At 41.3% G+C, this 27,627-nt stretch overlaps 2 protein-coding genes across 6 annotated transcripts in view; both read left to right on the forward strand.

Moving 5' to 3' along the window:
• LOC102082737 (extracellular matrix protein FRAS1) overlaps positions 1-27,627 on the forward strand; it is a 473,764-nt gene that overhangs the window by 56,647 nt on the left and 389,490 nt on the right. The gene's annotated exons all lie outside the window — the stretch shown is intronic.
• Positions 186-26,611, forward strand: drd3 (dopamine receptor D3). Of its 4 annotated transcripts, none has more exons than XM_025910069.1 (8): positions 186-880; positions 2,752-3,084; positions 9,085-9,197; positions 12,479-12,615; positions 16,804-16,997; positions 20,870-20,935; positions 23,553-23,922; positions 25,550-26,611. In XM_025910069.1, the coding sequence occupies exons 2-8, from the start codon at positions 2,794-2,796 to the stop codon at positions 25,825-25,827; spliced, it is 1,449 nt and encodes a 482-aa protein (XP_025765854.1). In that variant the 5' UTR covers positions 186-880; positions 2,752-2,793; the 3' UTR covers positions 25,828-26,611. The 4 variants fall into 4 exon arrangements, with proteins under 4 accessions (XP_025765854.1, XP_025765855.1, XP_025765856.1 ...); XM_025910070.1 differs by having other exon boundaries at positions 198-880; positions 23,556-23,922; XM_025910071.1 differs by having other exon boundaries at positions 208-880; positions 25,489-26,611.

Raw genomic sequence — 27,627 nt, forward strand, 5'->3', positions numbered from 1 at the left:
TCTTTGCGAGCTGGAATGTGTACATGAATGGGAAAAATGACACCCTCCTTCGCGTGGTTTGGTCCAGATCTCACTTACTTGGTGCGCGCTGTAGGGGCTCCTGCAGTACGGATTCCTCTTATCTGCCATGTAGACAGAGGGGGGGACGCATTGGCTGAGAGCAGAGAGATATAAGGCAAAAAGGTCCTGGTATTCTTTATCTGCATAGAGTTTCCTTTTTCTTTTTGGCATTTCTTATGTCACGGGGTTATAAAGGGGCCCATAAAGATAATGGCGCGATGGTTTAAACATATGTTTTTTAAGCACCCAGGCTGGCCTAATGCCTCACAGGTCTTTCATTTGGTTGTTTTATGAGGCCAGCATCTGGTTATTTTTATTCCATTATCACTTCCAGCAAAGCACGACCCAGACTGCGAGACTGTGTCAGGGTCATACTGATGAGGGAGGAGATTCTAACTCACAACGCAGATATTCAAAAACTTCTATCATAGCAGTGACACGCAATCATTTTATTCTCAGATCAAAACATGTTCCGCGCCCCCTCTCGTAATAATTAGCCACAGCGTCACTAAGCACACCTGATGTAGCCACAACATACGTGCGTAACTCCGGTGTGGCCGCAGAAAGCTCACTGTAGAAAGCCTCATAGAGCCACCGAGACCCGGTGGGGGGAAAATGAAGTGAGCGAGCGAGATTGGAGCTTCATCTGTGAGCTCTCCACATCCACATTCGCCCGTGCGCAATGGCACCGAGCGCTCCTCCGGCTCCTCCCGCTCGCCTCGCAGTGCTGGACGCAACGACCGGGCAACTTTTAACTCAGCACGGATGATGCTTTTCCTCGATGGCATCTGATGAATTCTTCACTGGGTAACACTAACAGGTATGTAAACGTTTGTGCGTACTTTTTGTTTGGGGTTTTTAAAAGAAAAAGCAGTAATGTATTATTAATTGAAATGTTTTATGTGTTGTCTCTCCAGCTAAATCCTCACCCGCTGCTCGTTTAACAGTTTGATTGCGCATTTACTTCGATAACTGATCATGTGGCACAATCATTTTTGTCACTAATTAGGCCATTCATGTGTGTGACTGGACTACAACTGACCTCAGCCTTTGCAGAAAGGTGATTTCGACGCATGATAGGGCGCTGCAATTATGGGCTTTAATTGAATTCTGTGATAAATGTTTGACTATCGAGTAATAAGATGAACTTGGCAGGTATTTGTAATAAATTCCAGGTAGCAAAATGAATTTATTACACACAGCTAGACTGGGGGGGGGGAAAATCCTTGACAAGGTGTCAGCCAAGTCTGCTGTGGCAGCAACCCTCCTGTTAGTCTATGCGCAGTTTATTATTGGGTTAACATAACTGTCTTTAGGACTAACATAAAGTTAAACACCGTCACGATCTCCGTCACTGTGCAGGCTTCACTGTGACTTCAGAGCATGTCCGCTGAGTCAGATGCTATGCCACCATGCATGTGCATTGAAGGGTCTGTTAGATGCCTACTTCACAGGCACTTATGAGAGGTCACACCCCTGGACGGGGGCATTAAGAGGCCGGAATAAGTGGTTAACATTAAAGCGAGGTCGTAAAACAAAAGTGTGCACAGGGCAATCAGGTCCAATTAGCACTTGTCATACAAGTATAAACAAACCTTTCAGTAGAGCAATATGCGACCTTGTGCTCCTGTTCAGACTGAACACACACTCTGTGTGTGTGTGTGTGTGTGTGTGTGTACAGATGTGGTTTTCCTCAAATATTTTTTGATTGGCATCCCTGCAACCTGCCACACCTCATTCTGTGATAAATCCACTGCTGCACTCCCCTGAGGAGACTTCAAGGTGATCGGTATTGGTGCCTGGCTTTCCCCTGCTTCTTCAGGTTCTCCTGTGGACAATAATATGATACAGGAGCCATTGAAGAGCTTGGTGGCATTATAGACTGAGAAAATCTTTAAAAGCCTCCTGGGTCTGAGCCAGTTCTAAAAAGGATCTGATTTTCTCTGTGTCTTTCTCCCTGCTTCTGTCACTGAAAGAATGGGGGATGCTGGATTAGATGGATCAGTATGTTTACCATCTAGACACAGGTGTGAGTATTACCACAGTGGGCTGATATCTGGACTCGGGCCAGATAGGGAGGTTTGATGATAAATGAGAGGAAGGGCTGAGTGCAAGGAGCACCGAGCCAAGCAGACCTCTCAGTGTGGCAGCACAGACTTATTACCCCTCCCTGATGAGCTAACCTTCCTGACACTGCTTAAAGCTTCTCTTCCAGGCCCTAATTAAAGCTACCATCTCTGTTTTGTAGCTCCCATTGTTTTTATCAGTTGTTTTAGATGCCATTTACAGGAACAATCGCAGTGCTTTTGAAAGGGTGACTGGAACAATCATAAATGCATTGCACGGTCGAAGCATGCATTGTCTGCTGAGTCTTTATGGAGATGATTGTCTCTATAGGAGCCACGGAGCCGTATCGTGAAGAGGCGTCAATACGCTCCCCCATTTTTTATTCAGCAGGAGAAATGAAACTCTCGTGCCAGCAAAAAGCAGCGATGCTCTGCAAAGAGAGTGTTACTGCTGGGATTTATCTCCTTACGTTTCATTTATCAGTGCATCTGACTTGTGTTGGGAGTCAGGATCTGTTTTCCAGCAGGCCTTTCTATGAGAAAATTCACCTAATGACTAAAGTGTGGGAATCCAAAAGGAAACAGGAGGTTGTGTGTTTATTCCAATACTCTTTTCTTTGGGCAGGTCTGCCAAACATCTCACCCCCCATGTCACTGGGACGTCTCAATGGCGATGTTTAGCAGCTCGGAGCGGCTCTGGAATGAGTCAGAGCGCCTCAGATGGGATGAGAGGAATGAGAGCTTGGAGGCACCATGGCAGGACGAGGGGGAGCGCAATTACTACGCCATGCTGTACTCCCTGCTTATCCTAGCCATCGTATTTGGGAACGTGTTGGTGTGTCTGGCCGTGCTAAGGGAACGTTCCCTCCAGACGACCACCAACTACCTGGTGGTGAGCCTGGCTGTGTCTGACCTGCTCGTGGCCTCCCTGGTCATGCCCTGGGCTGTCTACCTGGAGGTGAGTGTCTGTGTTTACATCCTTCAGTATCTCATGCATGTTCTTTTCAGTTGAGTTTTAAAAGTTTATTGTAATTACATCCATATAGAAGGATTTTCTTTATATATTTTAGGGAGGTTGAATGGTCATATTTTGCACTGTTTGGCAGAGGTTTCATTCCTGCTGCTAATGTTTAGAGTAGCTGAATCAAACCTTTATCCATGCTGAGGTGGGCTCCGATCTGTTTTTCCCTTTGAATCTTCTTGTGAAGCACCACACTGCTTCCAGCACTCCACTTATTCTTCTCCACCATGCCCACACATCAACCCTTCAACCTGAATTCCAGAGAACATCACAGAGTTGCAGGGGGCAAAATGAGATGAGAAGATTTCAGGTCATTTTGTGCCCAGTGTTCTCACTCAGTTGCCCCATAATATTACAACAGATCTTTGCACTGATGATCTTACCCTGTTGGACAAATTTTGATGCAACCTGTTTGAGACAGCCTGTGGGGCCTTCCAAAGAAATACACTGTTTGGTCTCTGTGATAATCCTCAACATGAGGCTGGGATCGCTTTGAAACAGAAGTTGATATTTGCTTTCATCGCCAGTTTAAGCTTCATGGTGAAATTTCATGAATGCAAATGCAGATAGTTTTTTTAGAAAACTAAACAGCAGTGACGTTTGTAGGGTTACTGAAGTTGGACTAGCTGGTATACAATGATGTGCTACATGATCGCTAGCGACACAGCTATGTTAGCGTAACATAAACACAGTGAAGCTGGAGGATGAATGCTAACTTTTTTCCACTCGATAAAAGTTAACGTGAAGGTTCCCGATGGTTAGGGAGAAATGCAGTCGCATGGCAGGATGCTGTAAACGGACCAAACTTCAGTCAGGAGAACAACTGAGATAATCCATCCACAATACGAGGTTAGTCCTTAATATACTGAACAACATGGGAATAGAGCAGCTGCAAGAGAATTCAATATGAATGAATTAATGATATGGAAGTGGAGGAAGCAAGAAGAAGGAGTTGAGTAAAATATGACTTATCTGACTGTCTTGTTTCGCTTAATGTGCCATAAAATCCTCTGTGTCTCATGTAAGAAAACTGACCCCTTCAACAACAGTGCGCCTTATTATCCGAAAAATACATACTAATAATAATAATACTAATAATAATAATAATACTAATACTAATAATAATAATAATAATAATAATAATAATAATATTAATAAGTATCCATGTACATTTTCTAACTATTTCAACCATTCATTTTAGGCAACTTTTTCATCCACTGTTTCATCATTTCCTTTCTCTTGCTAACGAACTAGTTCCCATTCCTATTGGGATTAGACCATTTTTTATCCTAATTGCATGTTTGCTTGCTTATGGATGTTTGTTTTTATTAATTGTTGATAATTAGTACCCTGCAATATTCCCACTAACAGCTGCAGAAGTACCGCCTAACAGGAAATAAATCATGGAGAGCCCTGAAGCAGGGGGGAAGCAAGACATGATTAGAAATATGGAGGATTTAGACGGGGTAAAATACAGTTATTTAGGAGTGAATGAGTTGACATTGTGAAGGGAACAGAGGAAAGTTGTGTGGAAGACAAAATAAAAAAGCTAAACTCAAAAAGGGAAAGGATGAGGGTCATTCAGAGCTTATTACATGGTGACAGCTGTGTGAGTGATCCGAAGACAGTAATGATGATGAAAGTATTTTAGATAGTGATTCAGTATTTATGTAGATTATACATAATTGCTTAAGGACATATTGAATATTAAATAAGAGCGTCATCCGCTCTGTAATTGGCTGCGCATCAGATGATAAAGAGGCTTCTGCAAACCTGTGAATTTCATTCTTATCCAACCTTTGCAGCAAACAGCTTTTTATAGTTTCTGTTCACTTTTATTTACTCCTTGCAGATTACTCACTAGTGTAACATAGTTTGTCTGGTAATTATCTCTTTCCTTCGTGTTACTTGCTGTTCAGCAGCCCCATTAAGTATGCAGGTGCACATGACCATCAGACAACGACACTTCATTAAGGTCACTGAACGCTGCAAATTTACTTCAGGCAGGCTCGCAGGTGTGTATAGAACAACCTCCTTGAAGCTCGCAGAGACAGAGACTGTTCCTGCAGGGCAGGCGTTTGCCAACATGAGTCCTGAAGTCCGGTTATGTTTAATAAGCAGCCAACCTTTCGTGCCCGAATTTTGCTCAGTGTCAGCAGAAAGTGCTTTTTCTCCTGCAGTGCAGAAGATTCAACAGCAGACCAACCCAAAAAAAAGTAATTACACACCCAGTGAGCAGAAGTTGACAAATTAAAGATGATTACATCCTCCGAAAGGTAAATTTAGGGCGCCATAAACCTCGACAGGGTTCAGTCATGGGTTTAACTTCCTAGCGAGCAGCTATGCTGTAAGAGCATGTGCTACTTCTTTTTTTTTTTTAAATGAGTTGGATCTCCTCATTTCAGATTCAAGGGGGATCTTATTATACACTGAAAACTGGTTATTAAAAGATAATATGACACAAAAGTCCAATAGTCATTATTTTAGAGTAAATTTAAAAGTAATATCTTTTAAAAAAAAAAAAGGCTGGGGAGAAACTTATTAGTTCAGCATCAGAGGTAAAGACTTTCAGCTCCCAAGACTATAAGCACCATCACCCTGGGAGCTGTAATCTGAAGGTCTGCGGATTAACCTGATGTAACTAGAGGGATGCTGATGAGCTTCTGCAGGTGTGTTCTTACGAGAAAAGTCAGTGAGCGTCGCTCTTCCTGTCCTCAGCGGGAACCAATCATGTGCCCTTGAGCAAGTCATATCATCCTTGAATGGAGCAGCTGATCTATGACTTGTACTTGAGCAAAGTGGTTGCAATGGCAGTAATGACTGAGCGCTCACGTCTAGCACTTCATCCTAAACAATGTCGCTCAGCCTCCAAAAATATGCAACATGACTGTATAGAAACGGCTCCATTTGTAAAGTGGAGGCTATATTCTCTTTTTAGGGTAGTCAGGTGTTAAATGAGCTGGTTCATATATAGCACTTTTATACTCGAGCACTAGGAGCACTTTGTACCACTTCCTTCTTTCACACAAGCACTTTTTATACACCTTTCTATCTAACATTGACATTCCAATGAATGCATCTGAGCAACTTTGGCGTGCAGATTACCGGCCAGGGTTTGAACTACCAATGTCTGATCTAGTTCTATAATTAGCCTGTGCATTCTCAAACCATACAAGTCATATCTAATAGGGTACCTGGGTTGTTGACCCAGTGTTTTGAGTTTTGCATTATTATTGAACTTTGATTTTGTCATTATTTATATTTCTAGTATTTTGGTTTCTATGTTAGAGTTCTTAGTCTCCTGGTTTCTGTCGCTGTTTCATGGTTGCTCTGTCTCCCCTGTCACCTGTATCCCCTTGTTGCGTCTCTGTGTTATGTTTCCTGTTTTACTTTGAAAGTCCGTGTCTCATGTCAGCGTTTCTAGTTTTGCTTTCCTTGTCTCGTTAGGTCTGATTTGTCCCAGCCATGTTTCCCTCCCATCTCCCATTCCCTAATTGCACCCTCTGTGTATTTAAGCCCTGTGTTTTCCTTGGTCTCTGTCATGATCTCCATCATCTCTTACTGTGTGTTCTGTCTGTCAGCCTGCATACCTTGTTTAGTTTATTTTTATTTTTAGTTCAGTTATTTTTTGCCATCCTGCAATAAAGCTGCATTTGAGTTCACCTTTTTGCCTCCATGAGTCTGCACTTTGGGTCCACCATTACTGCATGCCGCACACAGACATGACAACATTATCCCTGGATCGATGACTTGTAATCGATGACACCTGTTCAGCTGCTCATTAATACAAATATGTAATCAGCCAATCACATGTATTACTTTCAAAGCATTTAGGTACGTAGACATGGTCAAGACGACCTGCTGAAGTTTGAGCATCAGAATGGGAAAGAAAGGTAATTTAAGTAACTTTGAATGTGGCATAGTTGTTGGTTCCAGGCAGACGTGTCTCAGAAACTGCTCATCTGCTGGGATCTTCACACACAACCATCCCTGAGGTTTACCAACCTTGAAAACATGGATCCATTCTATCTTGTATCAACCGTTCAGGGTGCTGCTGGTGTAATGGTGTAGAGGATATTTTCTTGGCATACTTTGGACCACTCTGTGCCAATTCAGCATAATTTCATTACCATAGCCTACCTGAGTATTGTTGCTGAACATGTTCATGCCATTATGACTACAGTGTACCCATCTTCTGATGGCAGCATTAAGTAGCATAATGTATCATGCCACAAAGCTCAGATCATCCCAAACTGGTTTCTCCAACATGACAATGAGTTCACTGTATTCAACTGGCCTCCACAGTCACCAGATCTCAATCCAATAAAAGAGCTTTAGGATGTGGTGGAACAGGAGATTCATATCAAGCTCACGGTCAATAGTTCAAAACATGGTTCTGCCTAGATAGTGGCTTTATTTGCCTCATTTTTGTTTTGGTCTCACACACTTATCAAAAGAATTTAGAGTCCTCTTCCATTATATTGCAGTGCTGTTTACATGCATCCTGAACATAGTGTGTGTAGAGCCCTTATTTATAGGGAATGTATTTAATTGTGGCCAAAAAGATTTAAAGCATGATCTAGGTTCTTTATTTGGGCTTAAAATTAAGATGATAGAGGTGCCGCAGCAATTTGCTTGAATAGATGCAGGTATTTGTGACTTAGTATAATGAGTCCCATTTCCATGCAATTTACTGAAAGCATAAAGACTTTCACTGTTAATGCAGCTGGTACATAAAACACTACATTACAATGTTGTATTTCCAGCAAGGACTGTAGAAAACACTGACTTCCAGGAAACGGTGTCTCATGTGAGCACACTAAATACTTACGAACTGAAGAGAAACAGTATGTAGTTTCAAACTGATACACAACGCTAAGCTGTTCTTCAATTTTCACACTCTTAGTTTGTGGAAGAATTTGTGTTTAAACTTTGTTATCTTAGTAGCAATCATAACCACGATGGCATCATCGCGTCGCCATCATTAGATAATTATCTGAGACCTGACAAAATTCACCCCGAGCCTCCTCAGAGAAGACTTTATTCAACAGAGAGCAACTGATTTTTGTGTGTGAAGTTGGCAGAATCCCTTCTTTGGGATGAAATTTGGATTTCCACGTGTTGAAAAAGGTTATGACGATGTTAGGTTAAGCAGGTTAGGCATGAGAAATTTTTCTGAATTAGAACGTGTGACACCTCTTGTGTAGAAAAAAAAACAGAAAAAAGAAGCTAATTTTATCTATTTACATACTTGTATGTGTATGTGCATATTCCCATGTGTGCCTGCTGCCTCTCTGTGTAGGTAGGCGTATATTCACATGCTGGATTTGAGAGATTCAGTAGTGAGGCAATGCTGCTTGGATCCCATTTATCTCTGTCAGACAGTTATTACCAGGTATTATGGTGCCTAAGTGAAAGCCTGTCGACTTGAGTAAGACTCTGCTGGGGAGGAAGAGGTGGGGGTACTGGTGTGTTAACTCGAGGCTTATGCCCTTTGTGAAAAAAAGTCTGACAAACACCTTCAGTGTAATTAAACCCTGCATTTAGATGGGCACCCTCCTTCGGCTTATTTCCATGCCACTCATCACAGCACTGGAATAACAGGACTTTTTACACTTGACTACTTCAGATTACCTCGCTACCAATCTGAAACACTATATCATAACATAAACACACATTAATAAACCAAAGTGATATCCCGGTAGGCGCAAATGCTCAACTTCAGTGCGTCAGGGTTAATATGTGACTCATGCTGGCAGCTCAGACTTGATTTTCTTTATGTAATTTGGGCCAAAGTGCCTCTTGTGTGCACATTTTTTCCCTTCTTCATGAAACCTCTTTGTCACCTGCGCTGCACTTCACACTCGACTGTGAAGAAGGGGAAGAAAAGGAGGGGGAAACGTGAGTGTCGTTAATCTGCCTGTCTGTCCTTTGCAGGTGGTCGGCGGAGCCTGGCTTTTCAGCCGGCTCTACTGTAACATCTTTGTCACGCTGGATGTGATGATGTGCACCGCCAGTATTCTCAACCTGTGCGCTATCAGCATTGACAGGTGAGTGCGAGTGTGTGTTTGTGTGTGTGTGTGTCTTTATCTTTTTGCTGCAGTTACTATGTATGACTGCAGATGTTGCCATGACATCTCCAGTGTAAATGTCATTTCTGTTAGATTTTTTTTCCTTCACCTCGCCACGTAGACATTTCAAAGCTCGCTGAAGGATTAAAATATTTTCCCCATCTTGCTCGTATCTTTTTGATAGTTGTGTGTCTGTGTGTGCATCTCAGTGTGTGAGTTTCTCACAATGAGAGACAGTGAGAAAGTAACAGGAGTGAGCATGTGCATGCAGGCTAGGTGTTTTTAGGTTTTTGGCTAATTGCTGAGCAGATGTTTGTGCCATTGCACAGGAAAATGTCAAGCACGAGGACCTCGAACCTCTCCTGCAGCATCTGGTGTTTACATCATTATTTGCGTAGGTTTTGTTCTTGTATCAAAGTTAACATTTAATATCTCTAAAGGGTCTTTGAACTTGGAACCCCACAGGCATCAAGGGTTCAACTGCACAGGATGAATACAGTGATGCATAAGAACTCTCGGGGGGATATATTTGCTCAGCCTGTATGGAGAAGGGAGTGTTTGCCTTTCTCTGCAGCGAGTACGACTGCAGGGGAAGATGAGCGCTTTCATGAGTTTGCATGACAGTAAATGTTTTATAAGTCCCAGTTTCACTCTGTGTGACTCTGAGTTTTTGGTATTGTTTCAAATACATTCATTTGCCGCAATAACAAACAAGGTTCTCCTGCAGTATTTGTTGTGGGGTTTTAACACATTGCTATGACTCTTGATTTGTTACTTTTATATTGCATCATTGCCTAAGATACAGCTACAGCTAACTTAGAATCGCCAATAAATTAACATGGATGTCTTTGGACCATGGAAGAAAGCTGCTAGAGAAAACCCACATGGGCACAGGATGAACATGCCAACTCCACAGAAAAAGACCCAACAAACGAGCAGATCTGAACCACTCTGCCAGATAACGAGGAAACGTGAAACCAGAGTTGTGGCCAATTATCAGCAAGAATCTCGGTCCAAACAAGAGCCGTCAAAGACCACATTTCCTCCAGAGCTGAAAACTCCCTCCACAAAGCGAGTCCCTGGACGAAGGATCTCTGGCTCTAGCTTAGATTTCCTCAAGAACATCAAAATGATATCTGCCAATTTTTGTTACATCAATATGATAAACGTTTGTGAGGATATAATGGGAAACGTCCCTACCTCACAGTGGTGAAGACTGCTTCCAAAGAGTCCTCCTTTGGATCGACTCCAAAAGTGAATCACTCCTAAGTTGGGCCAGGGCCCAAAACGTCAATGCAAATCTGTTCAGAATTCTTTTTCAGTAAATTGGACAAAAAATAAACATAAAAAAACTCCAATTCCACAACCCCCTTGGCGGAGGTTATGAAGAGTAAAATACAACATTCTTACACTTAATTTTAGTACTGATATTTTTATAATGCCAGTGAGAAAATGCTCACAGTGTGGTGGGAGTTTCTTCTAGTCAAAAACCTACAGAGAAATCTGCAGCTTCGATCACTTAGAGAGCTTATCATGAGAGTTTGTCATTTGTTCACTATTCCGAAGACACTTGCTACTGGTTATTGGTTTATTAACCACTAAATAATCAGATATAAATAACCAAACTTCCATAATGAAGCGTAGAGTGTAAAGAATAATAATAATGCAAATACAAATAATGCAAATGCTCGAGGTAGATAGTAATGAACTGCAGGTGCAGTTGAAACTGCACTGAGCTAAACAAACACTAGTTACACTTCAGAAATACTTCAAGCCCAAAAGCAAAAGAACAATGACAACAGCACACAAAATAGAAAACAAGAATCTAAAGAAAACCTCAAAGTCATAACCCTGAGTCCAAAATCCAGAACAGTAGCAAAAAAAAATCATACTATGTCAATGCTGTGTTCATGAAATGTGTCTCCTGTCAGAAGTGGCCAAGAAATCTTTATAAATGAATTAATAAACAACAAAACCAACAATGAGGATCCGGCTTTAATGAGGCAACATGGCACAACAGAAATGCCATGGAGCTCTGAGGCCAAAAAAGGGCAGTGGCCCAAATTCCAGAGCTTCTAAACATGTTAATCTGTCTGCGATTGTATCCTGTAAAACTTTCCTGACGTCATTTTTTTGTAGGAATCCAGCTGAATGTTTCCGAATCAACTGGTTAAATACTAAATGAAATACTAAATAAATGATTCTTTTGGATGTTTCATAATTTGCACCTGAGCAATGAAGTCGTCCTGAACGCTGCTCTTCTTCCTGACTGTTTAATACAGAAGTCAAAAGCAAATCTGCAGCATTAGATGTTTGTGTGCTTCTAAATTAATGCAAAGCCCCTGGGACATTGCGTGTCATTGAGATCAGTTTTACCTTTGCAGCAGCGCCGTTAGTTTATCGCATTGATCTCTTTGAAAACAGAGGATTTGTCAGCTTTAAACGGCTCTTCAGAAGCAGCGTAAATACGCCATAACCCAAGTTCTACCGTGAAACTTCAAGGAGAATTGTCCCGGTGAAAGTACTTACAGTTCAAGTCGTGCTTTGAGTGGTGACTTTAAGAGCTGATGAAACTAAAGGTATAACTTAAAGCAGTGTTTGATCAATAAAGGTTGCACATTATTTTTTTATCACTCAACTTTTTTTCCTTTCTTTTCTTTAATTTTTTTCTCTGCTCTTATTCTAACCCAGCAGCGCCGTGGCAGGAGGTTAAAGGCAAAGGAAAGCAGCGTGGGAAGAATATTTTTAGTGGACGTCCGCGCCTGTTTGGCTCCGGGTTTCACTCTGCATTTTGCCCAGAGAAGAACAAGAGTAATTAGCCTGATGAGGATAAACAATCATGGCAGTTATCTGGCTCTAAACAACATTACATCACATCTATTTTGGGTTGGGTTCCAGCATAATTGCGGCTTCTTCTAGGCTATTGCTGGACCTGTTTTTCCGGGCTCATTATACACTCTTGGCATATAGTGTGCTGATTAACTCTTAAATCAAAGCCTCACTAGAGTTACTGCTGAATACCCATTTGTTTCTAAATAATAGTGCCTGGTACGCCTTCCCATTGTTGGTCTTTATACCATCCACTTTTTCTCTGCATTGCATTTCTTGGCATCCCCAAAGCCCAACACTCTTTTTCTCCCTCTATTCCCTTTTGCAGGACCGTATCAGCACTTTTTCCTTCATTCAAATGTCACCACCTGTCCTCTGTACAAACACGTCTCCAAAGCTGAGCAAACTCTAATCCTTGTCTGTGTCTGCAGGTATACGGCAGTAGTGATGCCCGTCTTGTACAACACCACTCATCGCTCCAGAAAAAGAGTGTTTGTCATGATTGCTACCGTGTGGGTCTTGGCCTTCGCGGTGTCCTGCCCCCTGCTGTTTGGATTCAACACCACAGGTCAGCTCAACAACATTCAGACTTTGGCTTGTTCTCTGGTTAACGTTAATTACGTAATTTAGAATTAAATTTTAGCTTTCTTAGCATTTAGGATAGCCGTGGGGAATAAATCAAGTGCTGTAAACATTTCATGTGTCGTCTGTGGCTCTGTCCTGAGTTTTGTCAAGTCTGTGAAAGTAACAGCAGATAATATTATTGGCATTAAGAGCTGAAACATGTTGAATCTGAAGGATGTGGGCAGACCGGGGAAGCAGAGTCTAATGCAGTGTCTTGTCATGTTGTGAAGGCTGTAATCACAGAGAAAATGACCATTCATGTCACTCTTTTGCAGAGTTTTCACAGAGTTTGAGATTTTGTGCAATTTCTGACAGCTACAATATTTCCTGTTAAAAAATGAGTAAATATATAAACCAACAAGTGGAAGATTCACTGCAACGCCACAACTGCTGCTGTTGGTTATTAATAAAATCCAGCGTTACAGCTTTTCTCATTTGGATGTTGTTACTGTTTACCATCCTTGGTAGATATTTGCTCATTTTTCAGGCAAATGACTGCACAGCTGTATGGAATTTGAACAAATGTTGTGATCAAAATCTATTACGTTTCCAACAGTTAATTAGTTTTATTCTCCTAAATATGCTAGCATTTTTTAACTGTGTAAGTCATCACACAGAATAGTTTAACTGTCAAACTCTTCCAAGCCCACGATTCCAAGTCATGAACATGAGTCATGTAAAGTGTATTTTTAGAACATGTGTACTACAGACTTACTAAAAAAGATGGTGAAGCTGCTCAGATGAACATTTTACAGGTGTAGAAGCCTGAGAAGGAGAAGAAGAGCGAGGAAGGATTTATGGCAGTGTAGCAAGGAGATTACAACAGGATATAGGGAGATGCAGAGGATGGATGCAGTGTTGATGGTGGGTTTTCTCCTGTTACAGTGCAACAGGAGCATTAGGTGAGGTTGACAAGTATGCATGACCAAAAGACACAGCAGGAATGTGCTGTGATTCCTGTACTGTGCACAGTGGGGCTATTTTTTATTTTGCATGTGTTTTTATAGTGATAGTCTTCTATGCTGTTCCGTATTTATTCTAACAGTGTTTTACTCTATTGTGGGATCACTGCAGGAACAAAAATCCCCTCATTCTTATCTGCAAGTAGAACATAAAACCTTGCTATCTTGAACTCAGCATCTGAAGTATTCAGCTCATCCGAGTATCCACTTTCATACACAATCGTGGTCAGAAAACCTGTAGTTTTATACTCGAGGCATTCACTGTCAGTGAAACCAGGTAGGACAGAGAGTCTTTTGCTTTTTAACACTACAGAAGTTTTGATTTGGTTTGCTTATTGCTTGTTTAGAAATGTGTTGCAGCGTGGCATTACATCTGCTATGGTCCTGCCTCTGAAATAGACAAGCTTATATTGGGCGAACAAAGAGAGCATTCACACAATGAATTTCAGAGCATAAAACATCTATCCGCTCAAGGAACATGGAGCCAAACACTGTCATGAGGCCAAAAATGGCTCCACTATTACTCTGCTGGACTCAAATATGTGACTCTCCCAGCCAGAGGGGCCAGTCTATCAAAGCTGCTGTCTCAGAGACAGAGATGTATTGGACTTTACATAAAATATAGAAACATTAGATGTTCGCTACAAACCTGGAACCTCAGCCAGAATCATCCCGCTTTGCTTTTAATTATTACTCTTTTCTGAATCTTTCAGCCAAACTGCTGTATTTGAACAACATGGCGTCCGTTTTGACTCCAATGAAAGCCACAGAGATGGCACATTAGCAAGTTTGTTGGCTTGTCCAGAATAAATTGTGGACTTTTTCCTGATGTCTGCAAAAGTGCTTCTGTTTACCTTTGTGCACTCAACACTGCATTTTCACATAGAGCTTCTTTATTGTCAAAAATTTAAATCACCAGCCCCAAAATTTCTATCTGCCTGTTGGATAGACAGTTGTTTTTATGCTGAGCATAATTGGTCACTCATGTGCTTGTGTGCATTTCTGTCTGCCCCTGATCAGGTCATAGATGCCTTTAAATTTCATATTTTCACTTCTTCCAGTTCAAATTACACTTACAATAAATTGCTGCTTGCTATTTTCCTCATTTTAAAATGTTGCTATTAAAGCATTAATTAGACATGTTCTAAATTACTATGAGCACTCATTAACCCCGTTCATGCCTGGGTGCTCACTGACACACTCACTTGCTACTTCATTAGTTACACATTGCTAGTACTGGGTTGGTTCCTCCTTCTGCCTTCAGAAGTGCTTTAACTCATCATGGAACAGATTCAACAAGTTGCTGCAAACATTCCTCAGAGATCTGAATCCACACTGACATGACAGCATCACACAGTTGATGCAGATTTGTCTGCATCACATCCACATCCATGATGTCAATCTCCTGTTCGAGCACATCCCAAAGGACTGAGATCTGGTGAATATGGAGTACATATGAATAGACATTTGGTAAAAAAAAAAAAAATGGGACAAGAAAATTACGCCACCATTGTATGGATGCTTTCAGGTGGTTTACATCCAAATCTGACCCTACCAGTCAAATGTTACAGCAACAGCTGAGACTCATCAGAGCAGGCAACATTTTTCAAATCTTCTGTTGTTCGATTTTGGTGATCCGATGTGAATTGTCGTCTCAAGGTGCTTTATATTGTGAGGTAGATCCTACAATAATACAACAGAGAAAACCATAACAATCATATGACTCCCTATGAGTAAGTTTCTCTTTTTCGGCACATTCTCAGGAAACCCCAGAGATGGTAGTACACTAGCACAGCAGATCAGCACTTTCTGCAGTGCAGACAACCAACAAACCACGCCACATTCAAAGTCACTTAAATCACCTTCTTATTTCTACACTTTCTTCTCTACTTCAAAGATTGCACTTGATTGATTGAATCATTTATGTCCATTAAACCTCCTCTTAACACACTGTTTCATTGGAGGACTTTTTTGTATCTTTGGTAAGTGGCTGTTTTATTTATTTATTATTTGTTTATTTATCCCAGTCTTCTTTGCTTTTGATCCTTTTAGATTTTGTTATTGATTTATTCATGATCCGTGCTCGTTTTATGGTTGTTTTTATTTTTCTTCTTTTGTTGTTTCTAATTATTGTAGGAAGTCATTCTAAGAAAAAAACTTTGCAACTTTGTTTGCTCTGTCACACATTTTTCTAGTTAAAAAGAAAAGCAAAGCAAATATTTCTTTCGTCCTTTCGAAATATTGTCTGATTGAATGAGGTTACTTCAAGTGGAAAATAGATGCCGTCTTGTTTATTGTTAAAAATCATTTGTGTTTTCCAACACTGAAGCTGTGCTTTAATGCCAAATCACATATAGTTTGAAGCTAAATAACAAAATATGAACAATGTCACCAGCAGCTATTTTAATTTCAATAGCCAGCAGCAGCACAGATGCATGAGTGAAACACAATGTAAAGCAAATCACAGACATGCAAGCACTGAGTTTAGTCTACTGATAGCCAGAGTGAAACAATGGCTGTTTATTGCGGGAATCTGACCACTCAGGGGCAGAGACCGGGGTGGGGTTGGGGGGTCCTGTTAGGTCTAAAGTCCGTCTTTCTTTTGAAGTAATCGACTGACACGGATCAGCTCAAACAGACAAATCTGTTTTGTTCCCATACAAAAAAGAAATAATCAATACTCTGAGTCTAGCAACTGAATGTAGTTTGGAGAGTGGCACCAAATAGATTGTATCTATCCATCCTTCTTTCTACCTCTCTGTGTACTGAGGTATCGCTCAGTAAGCTCATACCAACACAGACATGTGATATGCATTTCACTACAGCTTTTTTTTCATTTATTTTCATGCTAATTATACAGGTGACATGGTTTGGATGAAGAATTCGTCTATATACAGCCTTTATTATATGAAGTGGTATCTTATCCTGAATTTATTGCTCAGTCTTGTCATATCAGTCATATCTCTATCTTGCAGTGATCTCTGTTGGGGTATAGCATGTGTTCGGTATATAGGCATTATATGAAAAGAGGACAAACCATCAAGGCAATTTTCAAGATTGATAGCATACTCTGGGGTCAGAAAGCCAGCTTTAAATGATGATGTTTGTCTCTTTTATTATCCTATAATTTTAAGGCTGTTTTCCATAATGATATTTTCCTTTTATTGCAGACGACCCTTTGGTGTGCTCCATCTCCAACCCTGACTTTGTGATCTACTCTTCTGTGGTGTCCTTCTATTTGCCGTTTATTGTCACTCTGCTGGTTTACGTCCGCATCTACGTCTTCCTCAGGATGAGGCGGAAGAGGATCACTTTTGGACAGGCCAGTGGAAAGGTGCAGCCAGGCTCCACCCCACCATCCGTGGTGAGTCGGTTTCCTTTATTAGTTTTTTTTAGTGGTGCACGGTATAGTAAAAGATGCTTTATGAGATAGTTAGCTTAACAATAATTATCTATTGATTCTAAAAAATCTATTTAGAGGAGTAGCTTTGGGGGTTTGTGGTAATCATAAAGAAGTTTTTGACCTTGTCATAAAAAGCCACAAAATCTTCCAAACATTTATGAATTGATTACTTACACTGAGATGGCCTTGACTCTTTTATAATGAGCCCACGATGTTTAGAACTGTAGATGTGCTGTTGTAATGATTTAATAATCATCTGACCGGGATGTGATTTGCCGATGGGGTTGTGAGGGATTCCGCTTCTCTGGTCTACATGTTCCTGCTTCCACAAAATCATTTAATTATTCCCAGTGGGGATAAAAATTATTTATCCCGTACCCATCTGATTTTTAGCACTGTGTGTTGAAACAGCACAAACAACAATCAGATTAGAAATGGACTTTCACTGTGTAGGAAGATGACCTGTTCTAACTTTTCTGTGAGCTGCCAAGCACAAAAAATTCCAAGAGATATCCCAACATGCTGAAGATCAACATCAGAATTTCTCACACAGGTGAATTCTGCAGCTGCTTCATTCAGCTTGTTGAAATTCAGTTGTGCATGGATTTGTGTAACTGCTAGAAAGCCTTCCTATGAATGATGTCTTGGATAAAAAGTTTGGTTAGCTTTGAAACTCATGGTGCAGCTGGATTTCTGAGAGAAAAGATCAGCCCTAATTTGAAGGTTGTGTGATGCTGTAAAAGCCGAGTTATTTTCACATATTTATTGATTCTCAAACTCCAAAAGTCCGTAAATGTAACAGTTTCCTCCTTCGCTGTATGGAGACTAAATTATTCTATAAATGTCACATTAAAGAACAGATATTCTGACAGATGTCGGAGTATAAAGGGGCGACAGTGGTGCCTGAATTATTTTTGCTGAAGGGAAAATAAAAACACCATCCTTTCTTTTTCTTTCATATATCAAACCTAAGATGTCAAAAATAATGACTGGGCAGCTAGACCAGTTTTTATACTGTTATAACACCTTTCACATTCACTGTGCTTCTGAAAAACTGTGTTCTTATTTAGCTCCTGATTTATTGTAAGTGTAAGGTAGTTTCCTCACAGTAAATTCATCTCTCCCATGCAGATTCTGTCTCGCTCACTTATTTGCATTCACCAATTTTCGGCACTGATAACAAATTACAACTCACCTTTATTTTGGACCCCTTTTCTATTAGATTAGACTCCTGGTGTGCACAGGGGGAAAAACAAAACAAAAAAAACTCTATTAGACTCTAATAACTGTTTAATTGTAGAGTACAAAATGTAGACAAAGTGATCAACAAGAAAACTGCTGCCAGAAAGACTGTAAAAGTGCCCGGGGAAAAGCTGTCTTCCTCTGATATGCTGAATCAGTTGCAATTAAGAGGGTTCAAAGGAAATGTCAGAGAAATCTGCAGAATATAATATTATTACTGGAAAAATAGAGAAAGCTCTGTGATTTTGTACGAGTGCGCTCTGTAAATGTCAGCATGAAGTGCAGAATTAACACGGGCAAAGATGAAATGTAAATGTGTGTTTGACACGGCTGTCAACGCAAAACTACAGTGTTCTTAAAGAAATGGCTTGTCGAATAGCGAGTTTAATCAGAAGATCTGTGCTACGTTTGGCTCCTGAGCTTGAGCCCAGTATTAAAAAAATCTGAATGAGAAAGCAAATAAACAAAAACAAAAAAATGCATAATTATGTGTTGACAGTCAGAAAAAAAGGTTTTCACTGGACTCGCTGAAGTGCTGTAAAAATCCAAGTACTTCAATGATTCAGTAGTTTGTGGAACCACCTTTAGCAGCAATAACTTGAAGTTTTGCTTTTCTCTATGACTTTATCAGTCTCTTGTATCATTGTCAAGGAGTTTTGGCAAATTCTGCTTTACAATGTTGCTCCAGTTCATTTTCAGACATTCATTTATATACAGCTCTGTTAAGGTCCCACCACAGCATTTCAATCAGGTTGAGGTCTGGATTTTGACTCTGCAACTGCAACACTTTGATTCTTTTTTTTCAGCCACTCTGTTGTGGGTTTCCTGCTGTGCTTGGGATCATTGTCCTGTTGCGCAGCTGTTAGATAGATGCCCTCACATTTGAGTCTAGAATACTTTGGTATACAGAGGAGCTCATAGTCGACTCAGTGATTGTAAGGTGCCCAGGTCTGTGTCTGCAAAACAAGACAAATCATCGTCCCGCCACCACCGTGCTTGACAGTTGGTTTAAGGTGTTTTTTTGGCGCTGTGCATTATGACCCAACATCTCCAATTTGGTGTCATCTATCCAAAGGAGATCGCTCCAGATGTTTTGTGGCTTATTTAGATGCAAGTTTGCAAACCTAAGCTCTGCCGCCATGTTCTTTTTGAAGACTTTTTCCTGGCAACTCTTCCAAAGAACCCATACCGGTTTAGTCGTTTTCTAATTGCACTGTGATGACCTTCAAGGTTTTATATGCTAACTGAGGCCTGTAGAGCCTGACATGTCGGTCTTGAGCTTGAATAGGGAATCTGGTTGGATGTCCACTCCTAGGAAGATTGTAAGATCATGTTTTCACACACTATAATACGCCACACCATCAACTTATCACACCGCCTGCTTTTATAGAGGAACACTTTAATAGAGTGCATTTGATTAGCAGCACCTGGCTTCTGCTTACCCTCTAAATTTCTATGAAGATAGTGAGGGTCTATTTAGTTTTTCACAGGATTGCAAATAGACATCATCATTGACACATATGGACATTTCCATGTTTTGTTGCATAGCAAAACCAGCTGAGAATTAATAAGAAGTTAAAGTAAAGTCAGTGAAAATGTTTTACTTTGATTCATGTGTGCTGATGGGATCATGTGACCTTTATTCAAGTCTAGATAGATGGATGGATGGATGGATGGATGGATGGATGGATATATCTGACAACCAAAGCAAGCTTAAGTTCTATTTTAGTCCTTCAGAAAGCCACATAATAATAATGTAGTCACAAGGGTCACATTGTTCTTTAATCTCTATTATGAGACAATTTCTTTTTCTCAACAAGCTGTCAGTTTTTCAATTGTGTCCATCACTCTAATCCTTGTCCCAGTTACATCTATCATAGAGATGATGGATGTTAATAACCACAGGCAAGGATACATTAGGTCACGTTTAATGCATCTGCACCCTATTGTTAAAATATGGTGTATAAAAAGACAATTTAACCCAGTGACTTAAATAGCTTTGCCACACCTAGAAGCTTCCTGAGTATTCTGGCTGCGTTCATTGCACCCTTTGTTTCCCTTTGTTCCCTCCGTTTTAACACTAGATAACAGTGCAGTCCCATTTTGGAATCCCATCCAGTGGAGGCCTCCAGCTGTAAGATGCCAGCTCTGCAGGGGTTCAGGTTGAGAGAACTACGGTGGAATGATGTTTTTAAACAAGATAATAGGACTCTTACTGAGTCAAGAGAATAAACATTTCCTATGAAGGAGGGGTATGTCTTTTTTGTGTGTTTCAAAGGCACCTATCTCTATTTTCGCAGCAAGCTTTAATTGGACTGCACAGCGTTCGGCTCAGGAGGGAGAGTGACTGAAGGCACAACAGGCGTAAATCCTAATTCTTTTGATTTTTTAGTCCGCGTCGGGGACGCTCAATGAGAATTGTTTGAATTTTAATGAAAGCATTCTGGGAGATGAAAAGAGATGGATCAATGAGTTTGAAGTGAACGGCACAAATATGTTCCACCTGTGGACTGATGGGGTTGAGGTGACGGGGTTTTGTTCATTTCTCAGGAAACTATTTTCTCTGTTGAACTTTCCTCTGATCCCCCTAGGAGACCTGTCTGCAAGAAGAGACTCCAAAGGCGAAGCACGACTTGTCACCTATAAGGATTAAAGTGGTGGGTGTTATGCTAAACCAGATTTTATTTTTTTTCTATTGCTCTACTTTTGTTTTTTAACTTATATATCACTGTTTAATGCTTAGGTAACTTATATTGACTGTGTTGGAGCTTTGTAATGTGGTTGCATGAATTTTAGCTTTTCATCCCGGTGTCTCTATGACCGTATTCAGATAAATTAGGTTTTTTTTCTCATTTGGCTGTGTGGTCGCAGCCTGGGGGGGTCACAGAAGGAGCCAGAAGTCGTGATTGTGAAGCGTGGCTTCCTGCCTCGTCTCACCTGCTCACTAGAAGGCTGAGCAAAGACTGTGTGAGATGCACTTGCAAAATTCAGCACCTGCAAAATTCACACAGCATTCAAAGGCAGAGGATTCAAATCAGCAAGGAAATAAAAAAGCGCGATGGGCTGAGAATATCATGAAAAGTCATGTTTGTGGTCATACTGCAAATTGCACAGTGCTTAAAAACGTGTTATTGCTGGAGAGGGAAAATTGAGATTGAATTTGTCGCAGGTTGGGAAAGTTAAAGTATTTGCTGGTACAAGAGATAAATGAAACAGCTCCTAAAATGTAGCAGGATTTCCTGGCGTGTGCTGAATGTCAACTATTAACCTTGGAGTCAGGCGCACTTTTAGTCCATCCGAAGAGCCCTTCAGATATGTATTGACCATAACTTTACATTTCTCTGAGTCTTATTTGCCACTTTGTTGGCTTAGCGGAGCAGCCTAGCTCTCAGCTTCACATATTTTCCACATGAGGTTAAGGAGGATAAGCTAAAGGCAATTTCTCAATAGATATTACGAGGGGTGAGGGAAAATAGAAGGTAGAGCAGTGAAGTGTGATGACTTATTTAAACATTAAAACCGGAATAATGTTGTTTTCAATACTCTGGGGCGGCAACACAAGCTGAAAACACAAAATTGGCACATAGTCACCTTAGTCAAGAGAGGTGAAGCAAACGAATAGATATTTAGGCATTCAGCAGACACACGGAAACGTTTAAACTTGTATTTCTGACATCTGATAATTCAATTCAGTTTGATTTGTATAGCACGAAATCCCAACAACAATCACCCCCAAAGCACTGTATACTGTAAGATAAAGACCCTACAAGAGAAAGCCAATCAATAAATTAGAGCAGTCACTTGGTGACCGTGGGAAGGAAAAACTGCCTTTAAACAGGAAGAAACCTTTGGCCTATCCAGGCTCAGGGAGGGGCAGCCATCTGCAGTGTCCTAGAATGAGATAAGCAGTATTAATATATATCTCAATGGCAGGACAAACCAGGCCCTCTTGCTGTCTGGCTACAGTGCTAACCACTGAGCCTTCATCCTGCCTATCTGGTTTTGTTTCATCTGTCTCTGTTGCAAATAAATGGTTGAATATGTTCACCAGATGGAAACTTTGTCTGCCAGCTGATGCTCAGATAGTGGCTCTGTGGTGCAGTGGTTAGCACATTTGCCTTACATGTAAAATATCCTCAGCTTGATCCTGGGAGAAGACACAAACGCAGCATCAGGGTCACAAGCTACTGTACTCCGACTGCTGGTTCCAAGTGCAGATAAATGGGAGGGTTGTGTATCTGAGCGGAATCTGGCATAAAATCTGTAGATCCATCTGGTGAGGTGACCTCTTCTTTTTATTCCATTTGGTGCTTGGATTCTAGCAATACGGAGATCTGAAACACTAGAGCAGCCAAATCACACAACCATACACATAATTTGATCTGGTGCTTTATGAAGATACTGATTAGTGCAACTATAATAACATGGCCTTGCATTGCAATAAAACTTTAAAATCTGATGAGGTTTTGCTTTAAATCGGTTTTGTTGGACTGGGCAGTATGACCAAATATCACCATGATTTTGGTTTGTCTGATCTCCTATATGCGTCTTTACTGGTCTTGAATGTACCGCAGCGTGCCCTCCTATCTGTGAACACACTATTAGGATGTCTGGTTATTTACGGTTACTATTCTGCTGTGAAATTTTTATAAATCTACAGTTTTAAGTGTTACAAATTGTTCAAAATTTAGGAATCGTTGTGGACATAATAAGATAAATTAATTATTGTTTTATTTAGCAAATTTTCCATCACACAATTACATCCAAATGTGTGAAGAGTGCACAGTTAATAAATGTCTCTTCTCAGTTCCCTGGTGCCAGTCACACAATAAAACATCACATAATCTAAAATACACCTTGCTAATATTGTCATGGACACCTTTTTGCCTTTAAAGCTCCCTTAATTAATAGTGGAATAGACTCAATGAGGTGCTGGAAACACATCCATGTAACAAATGTCCAGTTTCACCAGGAACTGTTACACATTCAAAGTAACTGGTTTGCTTTGGCCATGACTCCGTCCTCTAACGCACTGAGTTGTAGTCATGTGACTGGCTGATTTGATATTTACATTAAGGAGCTGTTGAGCTGTTTTGGCGTATCTGAAAAGTGACCGGTGACAGTATGTAAACCCCTTGAAAAATCACATCAGTTTGTCTGTTGGAAGCATCGGTGTGGAAGCGCGTGAAAAATTCATTTCATGCTGTTGTCCTGATACCCAGCATTAAGCCTTTATTGATTTCAAGCTGTCAACTGTGTCGTGTCTCCTGTCAGCAGAGTGAAGAACCCTCGGGTCCTTCCAAGCCTAACCTGCTCTCAGGATGCCTGTGGGGCAAACGCCCGAAGACTGGGCCGGTGGAGAACTCAGTGCTGCCCCCGGTGGACACGCAGAACTACTGTAGCATCAGCCATGCCTCCTGTGGCCGCACCGAGCTGGATATAGAGGAGGAGCGGGGGGGACGGGACCCCGACGAGAACAGCCAGATCCAGCGTCCTCCTGTCAGGATGAGCTGTGAGGTGAAAGATCTGTCCAACGGGCAGACGCACACATCACTGCGGCCGATGTCTCACATCAGCAATCCCCGATTCAGGAGCATGCACGCGAGGGAGAAAAAAGCCACTCAAATGCTGGCCATTGTGCTCGGTGAGTGGAGGCTGAGATAAGCTGAGGAAATGAAAGTGTAAATGTCACAGTAACACACTCTATAACACAGGCAGCTTTTAGAGAGGCGATATATGACCGAGTTGCTTATTCTGCTTCGACTTCTTTCACATTTTTATGATTAACTTTTCTACCACATATACCCACGACAGTACCAGCACTTTTTTTCTCACTGTGTGCATTCCCTGCATATTTTTCTTAGCTATACTACAATAAATCAAGCTGAAATGTCAGGCTTCGAGTTCACTGTGTCGGCCCAGACAGCACACACACTGTAGCTCCTGACACAGCTTTCACACGCTCCAATTATCAGCCAGGTTGCTTATTTAGGCCTGGTCCAGTTAGCTCTGACACAGCATAGATCTCACTGACAAAATGTAATCAGAGGTGCCTGATTACATTACACTGGTGTCAGTGAAAGCCAGTGGCACATGCACAGAAGACAATCCCAGCCCTGCTTTTTCATCCAAACTGACCACAACTTTACCGCGATGTCAAGACACCAATTATAGCGCTTGAATTTAATGACTGCTCAAGCTACAATGCAGCATTTACAGTCCTGTTTATACACAATAAAATGTATCCTGATGGCCGCTGATGGGTAAGACTTCAATATGACTACCGCACAAACCACAGGTTAGAACTGGTCTAATTGGCCCATTAAAAGTGTCCTCATAGGTCTGCTCACTAGCAACAGGGCAATAGTGGAAGATTTATCCGTGTCTGTATTTATCTGCAGGTAGTAAACTATGTAGTTAGACACTGTGACATTTGAAGCTTAGACAAAAGTAGGGCTTAATTCATTCTTTATTATATTTTATTCTATTTTTTTTTTTTTTCAAAACTGTCAGAGAAACACTATTTTGCGTTCACACCAAACATGAAGGGACACTTTAATGCAGCTTAACTGCATACAAAGTGCAAATGGACTGGGTTTTATATTCCACTTTTTCATTTAATGACAAATCAAAGCACTTTAGACTGCACGCCACATTTATGTAGCTCATATCTATGGCCAACATACATATCTTTGGACTGTGGGAGGAAGCTGGAGTACCCGGAGGAAACCAACCGAGGCACATGGAGAATATGCAAACTCCACATAGAAAGACCCCGGGTGATGAGGACGTTAAAGCAAGGACCTTGTTGCTGCGAGGCGGTGGTGCTAACCGCCACAGTGCCCACCCATCTGTGCGAAGAGGGAAATAAATTGAAATTATTATCGCAAATACAGGCAAATCTGCGTCACAAAGCGTAACCTCGCTTTCTGTTTGTTGTGAACAAACCATTACTGTTCCTGCAGATGCAGGTTTCAACCCAGTGTAGTTATTATAGGGTTGTTAAGAAGGCTTTGGTAGATAACTGTTTGAGGGAGGTTTTAGCCAGCATGTGCTGTGACCATGATTAACACGAATTCTGTTTTCTTTCTCTCCTTTTCTCTTCCTTTTTATTTTAAATGTTATTACTATGCCCACCACTCTGTCCCGCGTACACCTTCAATTCCCTTTTGTCCTTTCTCCATACCTCTCTGCTGTCTGCCCGCTCCAGGGGTGTTTCTCATCTGCTGGCTGCCTTTTTTTGTGACTCACATTCTGAACACCCACTGCAGGACATGCTACGTGCCTCCTGCACTTTACAGTGCTTTCACCTGGCTCGGGTATGTCAACAGCGCCCTCAACCCTGTTATCTACACCACCTTCAACATCGAGTTCAGACGGGCCTTCATCAAGATCCTCAGCTGCTGAGGAAGGAGCCACGTCAGGAAATTTAAATGGAAATGAGGCTGCGCACCCGCGCTACAACTCGGGCGCGGAGCATTTAGTAAACAGTGGCCAGAGAGGTGCATGCTTTGTGTGCTGCTTAAGTTACACAGCAGCACCAAGGTGAAGCACGGAAATGGACAAACACTGCAGGGTACAATAAATGCAAATACAGAAGGAAGTTTACTTTTCGGACTCCGACGAGGACTAAAGCTTTCATTTCTCAACATGGCTGGGATTGTATTTGAACAGTATGACTCCTCAAATGACACTTAAACATGCATACAGTCTTATTTATAGCACAAGCTTTGGGCTTTCTTGTGGATGTGTCTTGTGCATTGTGTACTGCTCATTGGCACGCTTCCTCCATTCAGTACTTTCAGATTGATGGAAGTGTGAGAGGCTGAAAAACTGACTGTAGAGCTGCAGGCCGCTTCGTTCAGAAGCCTGCTGCTAACGTAATGTGTTGACTAATTGATGGTACTCGTGTGCTCCACTCACGCTCTTTCAATTCGATGTAGCTGTGAAGACTCTGGGGTAAAAAAAAAAGGATCCTTAAAGCTGAAAAATTGATCGCAAAGATGCAGGCCTCACTTGTCCGGAGGCAACTGCCACCGCACTGTGTGGACTGACTCCTCTCAGCTCTCTGTCATCACCACGGATCACGCCGGTCCCTGAAGATTGTCCTGATGTGGAGACATTGTGCTCAGTGTGGATTCATCCATTCATTAGAAATGTGTGAAGTTTTAATGTGATGCAGAGTGGAGACATTCAGTGTTTGTTTGTTTTTTGTTTGTTTTTTAAAGCGACTGTCTATTTATCCGCAACCCTCCCTGTGACTTCATCAGAGCTGCCTGCTTGGCTGCTCTGATTGGCTGCACAGCCGAATATTTACTGCATTATGTTGTCAATAAAATAAAAAAAAAATAGATGAAACATTTTTCAGGCTCATGTATGTGTGCATACATCTAAATGTTACTTGTGATGAAAGATGCCATTAGATTTTGGTGCATAAAAGAGTTCTGGGGAGGACCGTGGAGGAGCCAAGCTGAGTGACCATGATATTTTGAAGATTTAAGAAACAGAGAGAGGATGAGTCTGGAGAGCAAAACAGAGATAAGGGATGATGGGGAGAAGGGGGGCTGAGTGGGAATGAGTGAAGCCAAAAATGAAAGAAATGAAGTGAGAAAACAAGGATCAAAGATGACTGTAGGAGGAGGAATAGAGGGGAGAAGAAGGAGATGGATGGAAAGCTGCAGGAAGGAGAAGGGGGTCTGTGTTTCTCAGCCCACATCTCAGGCTCTCTCTATTCCTCTGAGAGGCATAAACACCTGCTCCCCTGACACTTTGTGCCATCGCGTCGTTCCGCTGAAACCGGTTATGATGATGACGCACAAGGTGTGTAAACGGGCTCGTGAGTGTGTGCACATGTTTTTATTTATGGATGCACGCTGGGACATGAGTGGAACATACAGTTTGTAATCATCATAATGCAAGCATCAATAGCTCGTGGCATTTGTGGCAAGCCTTCCTTCTGTTAAAAAAGTACATAATTTGGTGCTGAGACTTAACTAAATTCACATTTGTTGAGCTGTTGTCAGGATTTAAAACAGGCTGTGATTCCTCTGTGATCAGATGAGGGATTTGCTCTTCTGTTCTTTAATTGCATTTGAATTTAATTAAAGATTATGCTGTAAATGCTGCCCAGCTGCGTGCATGTACCTCCAGATTATTCCTTGTAATTCAGTGACAATTAACAAAAAAACAGACTCCTGCAAATAAACCTAAAGCCCCAAAGGCCTGACGCTACTCTAGAGGCTTAACGTTCATTACATCTAACAATGTGAAACTCCTGGAGGGATGAAATATATTAAGCTAATGGGGTTTCATCTTTATCTGTAGTGATGCTAAAAATGTTGAAGCTGTC

This window comes from Oreochromis niloticus, linkage group LG9 (assembly GCF_001858045.2).
Source record: "Oreochromis niloticus isolate F11D_XX linkage group LG9, O_niloticus_UMD_NMBU, whole genome shotgun sequence".
Taxonomy (NCBI): Eukaryota; Metazoa; Chordata; class Actinopteri; order Cichliformes; family Cichlidae; genus Oreochromis; species Oreochromis niloticus.

Excerpts from the sequence above, each read along its gene's own strand:
- drd3 (XM_025910069.1), top strand. The coding sequence starts at position 2,794 with ATGGCGATGTTTAGCAGCTCGGAGCGGCTCTGGAATGAGTCAGAGCGC. Across the intron at positions 3,085-9,084 it reads CCTGGGCTGTCTACCTGGAG|GTGGTCGGCGGAGCCTGGCT; the intron begins GTGAGTGTCTGT and ends TGTCCTTTGCAG. Across the intron at positions 9,198-12,478 it reads TGCGCTATCAGCATTGACAG|GTATACGGCAGTAGTGATGC; the intron begins GTGAGTGCGAGT and ends CTGTGTCTGCAG.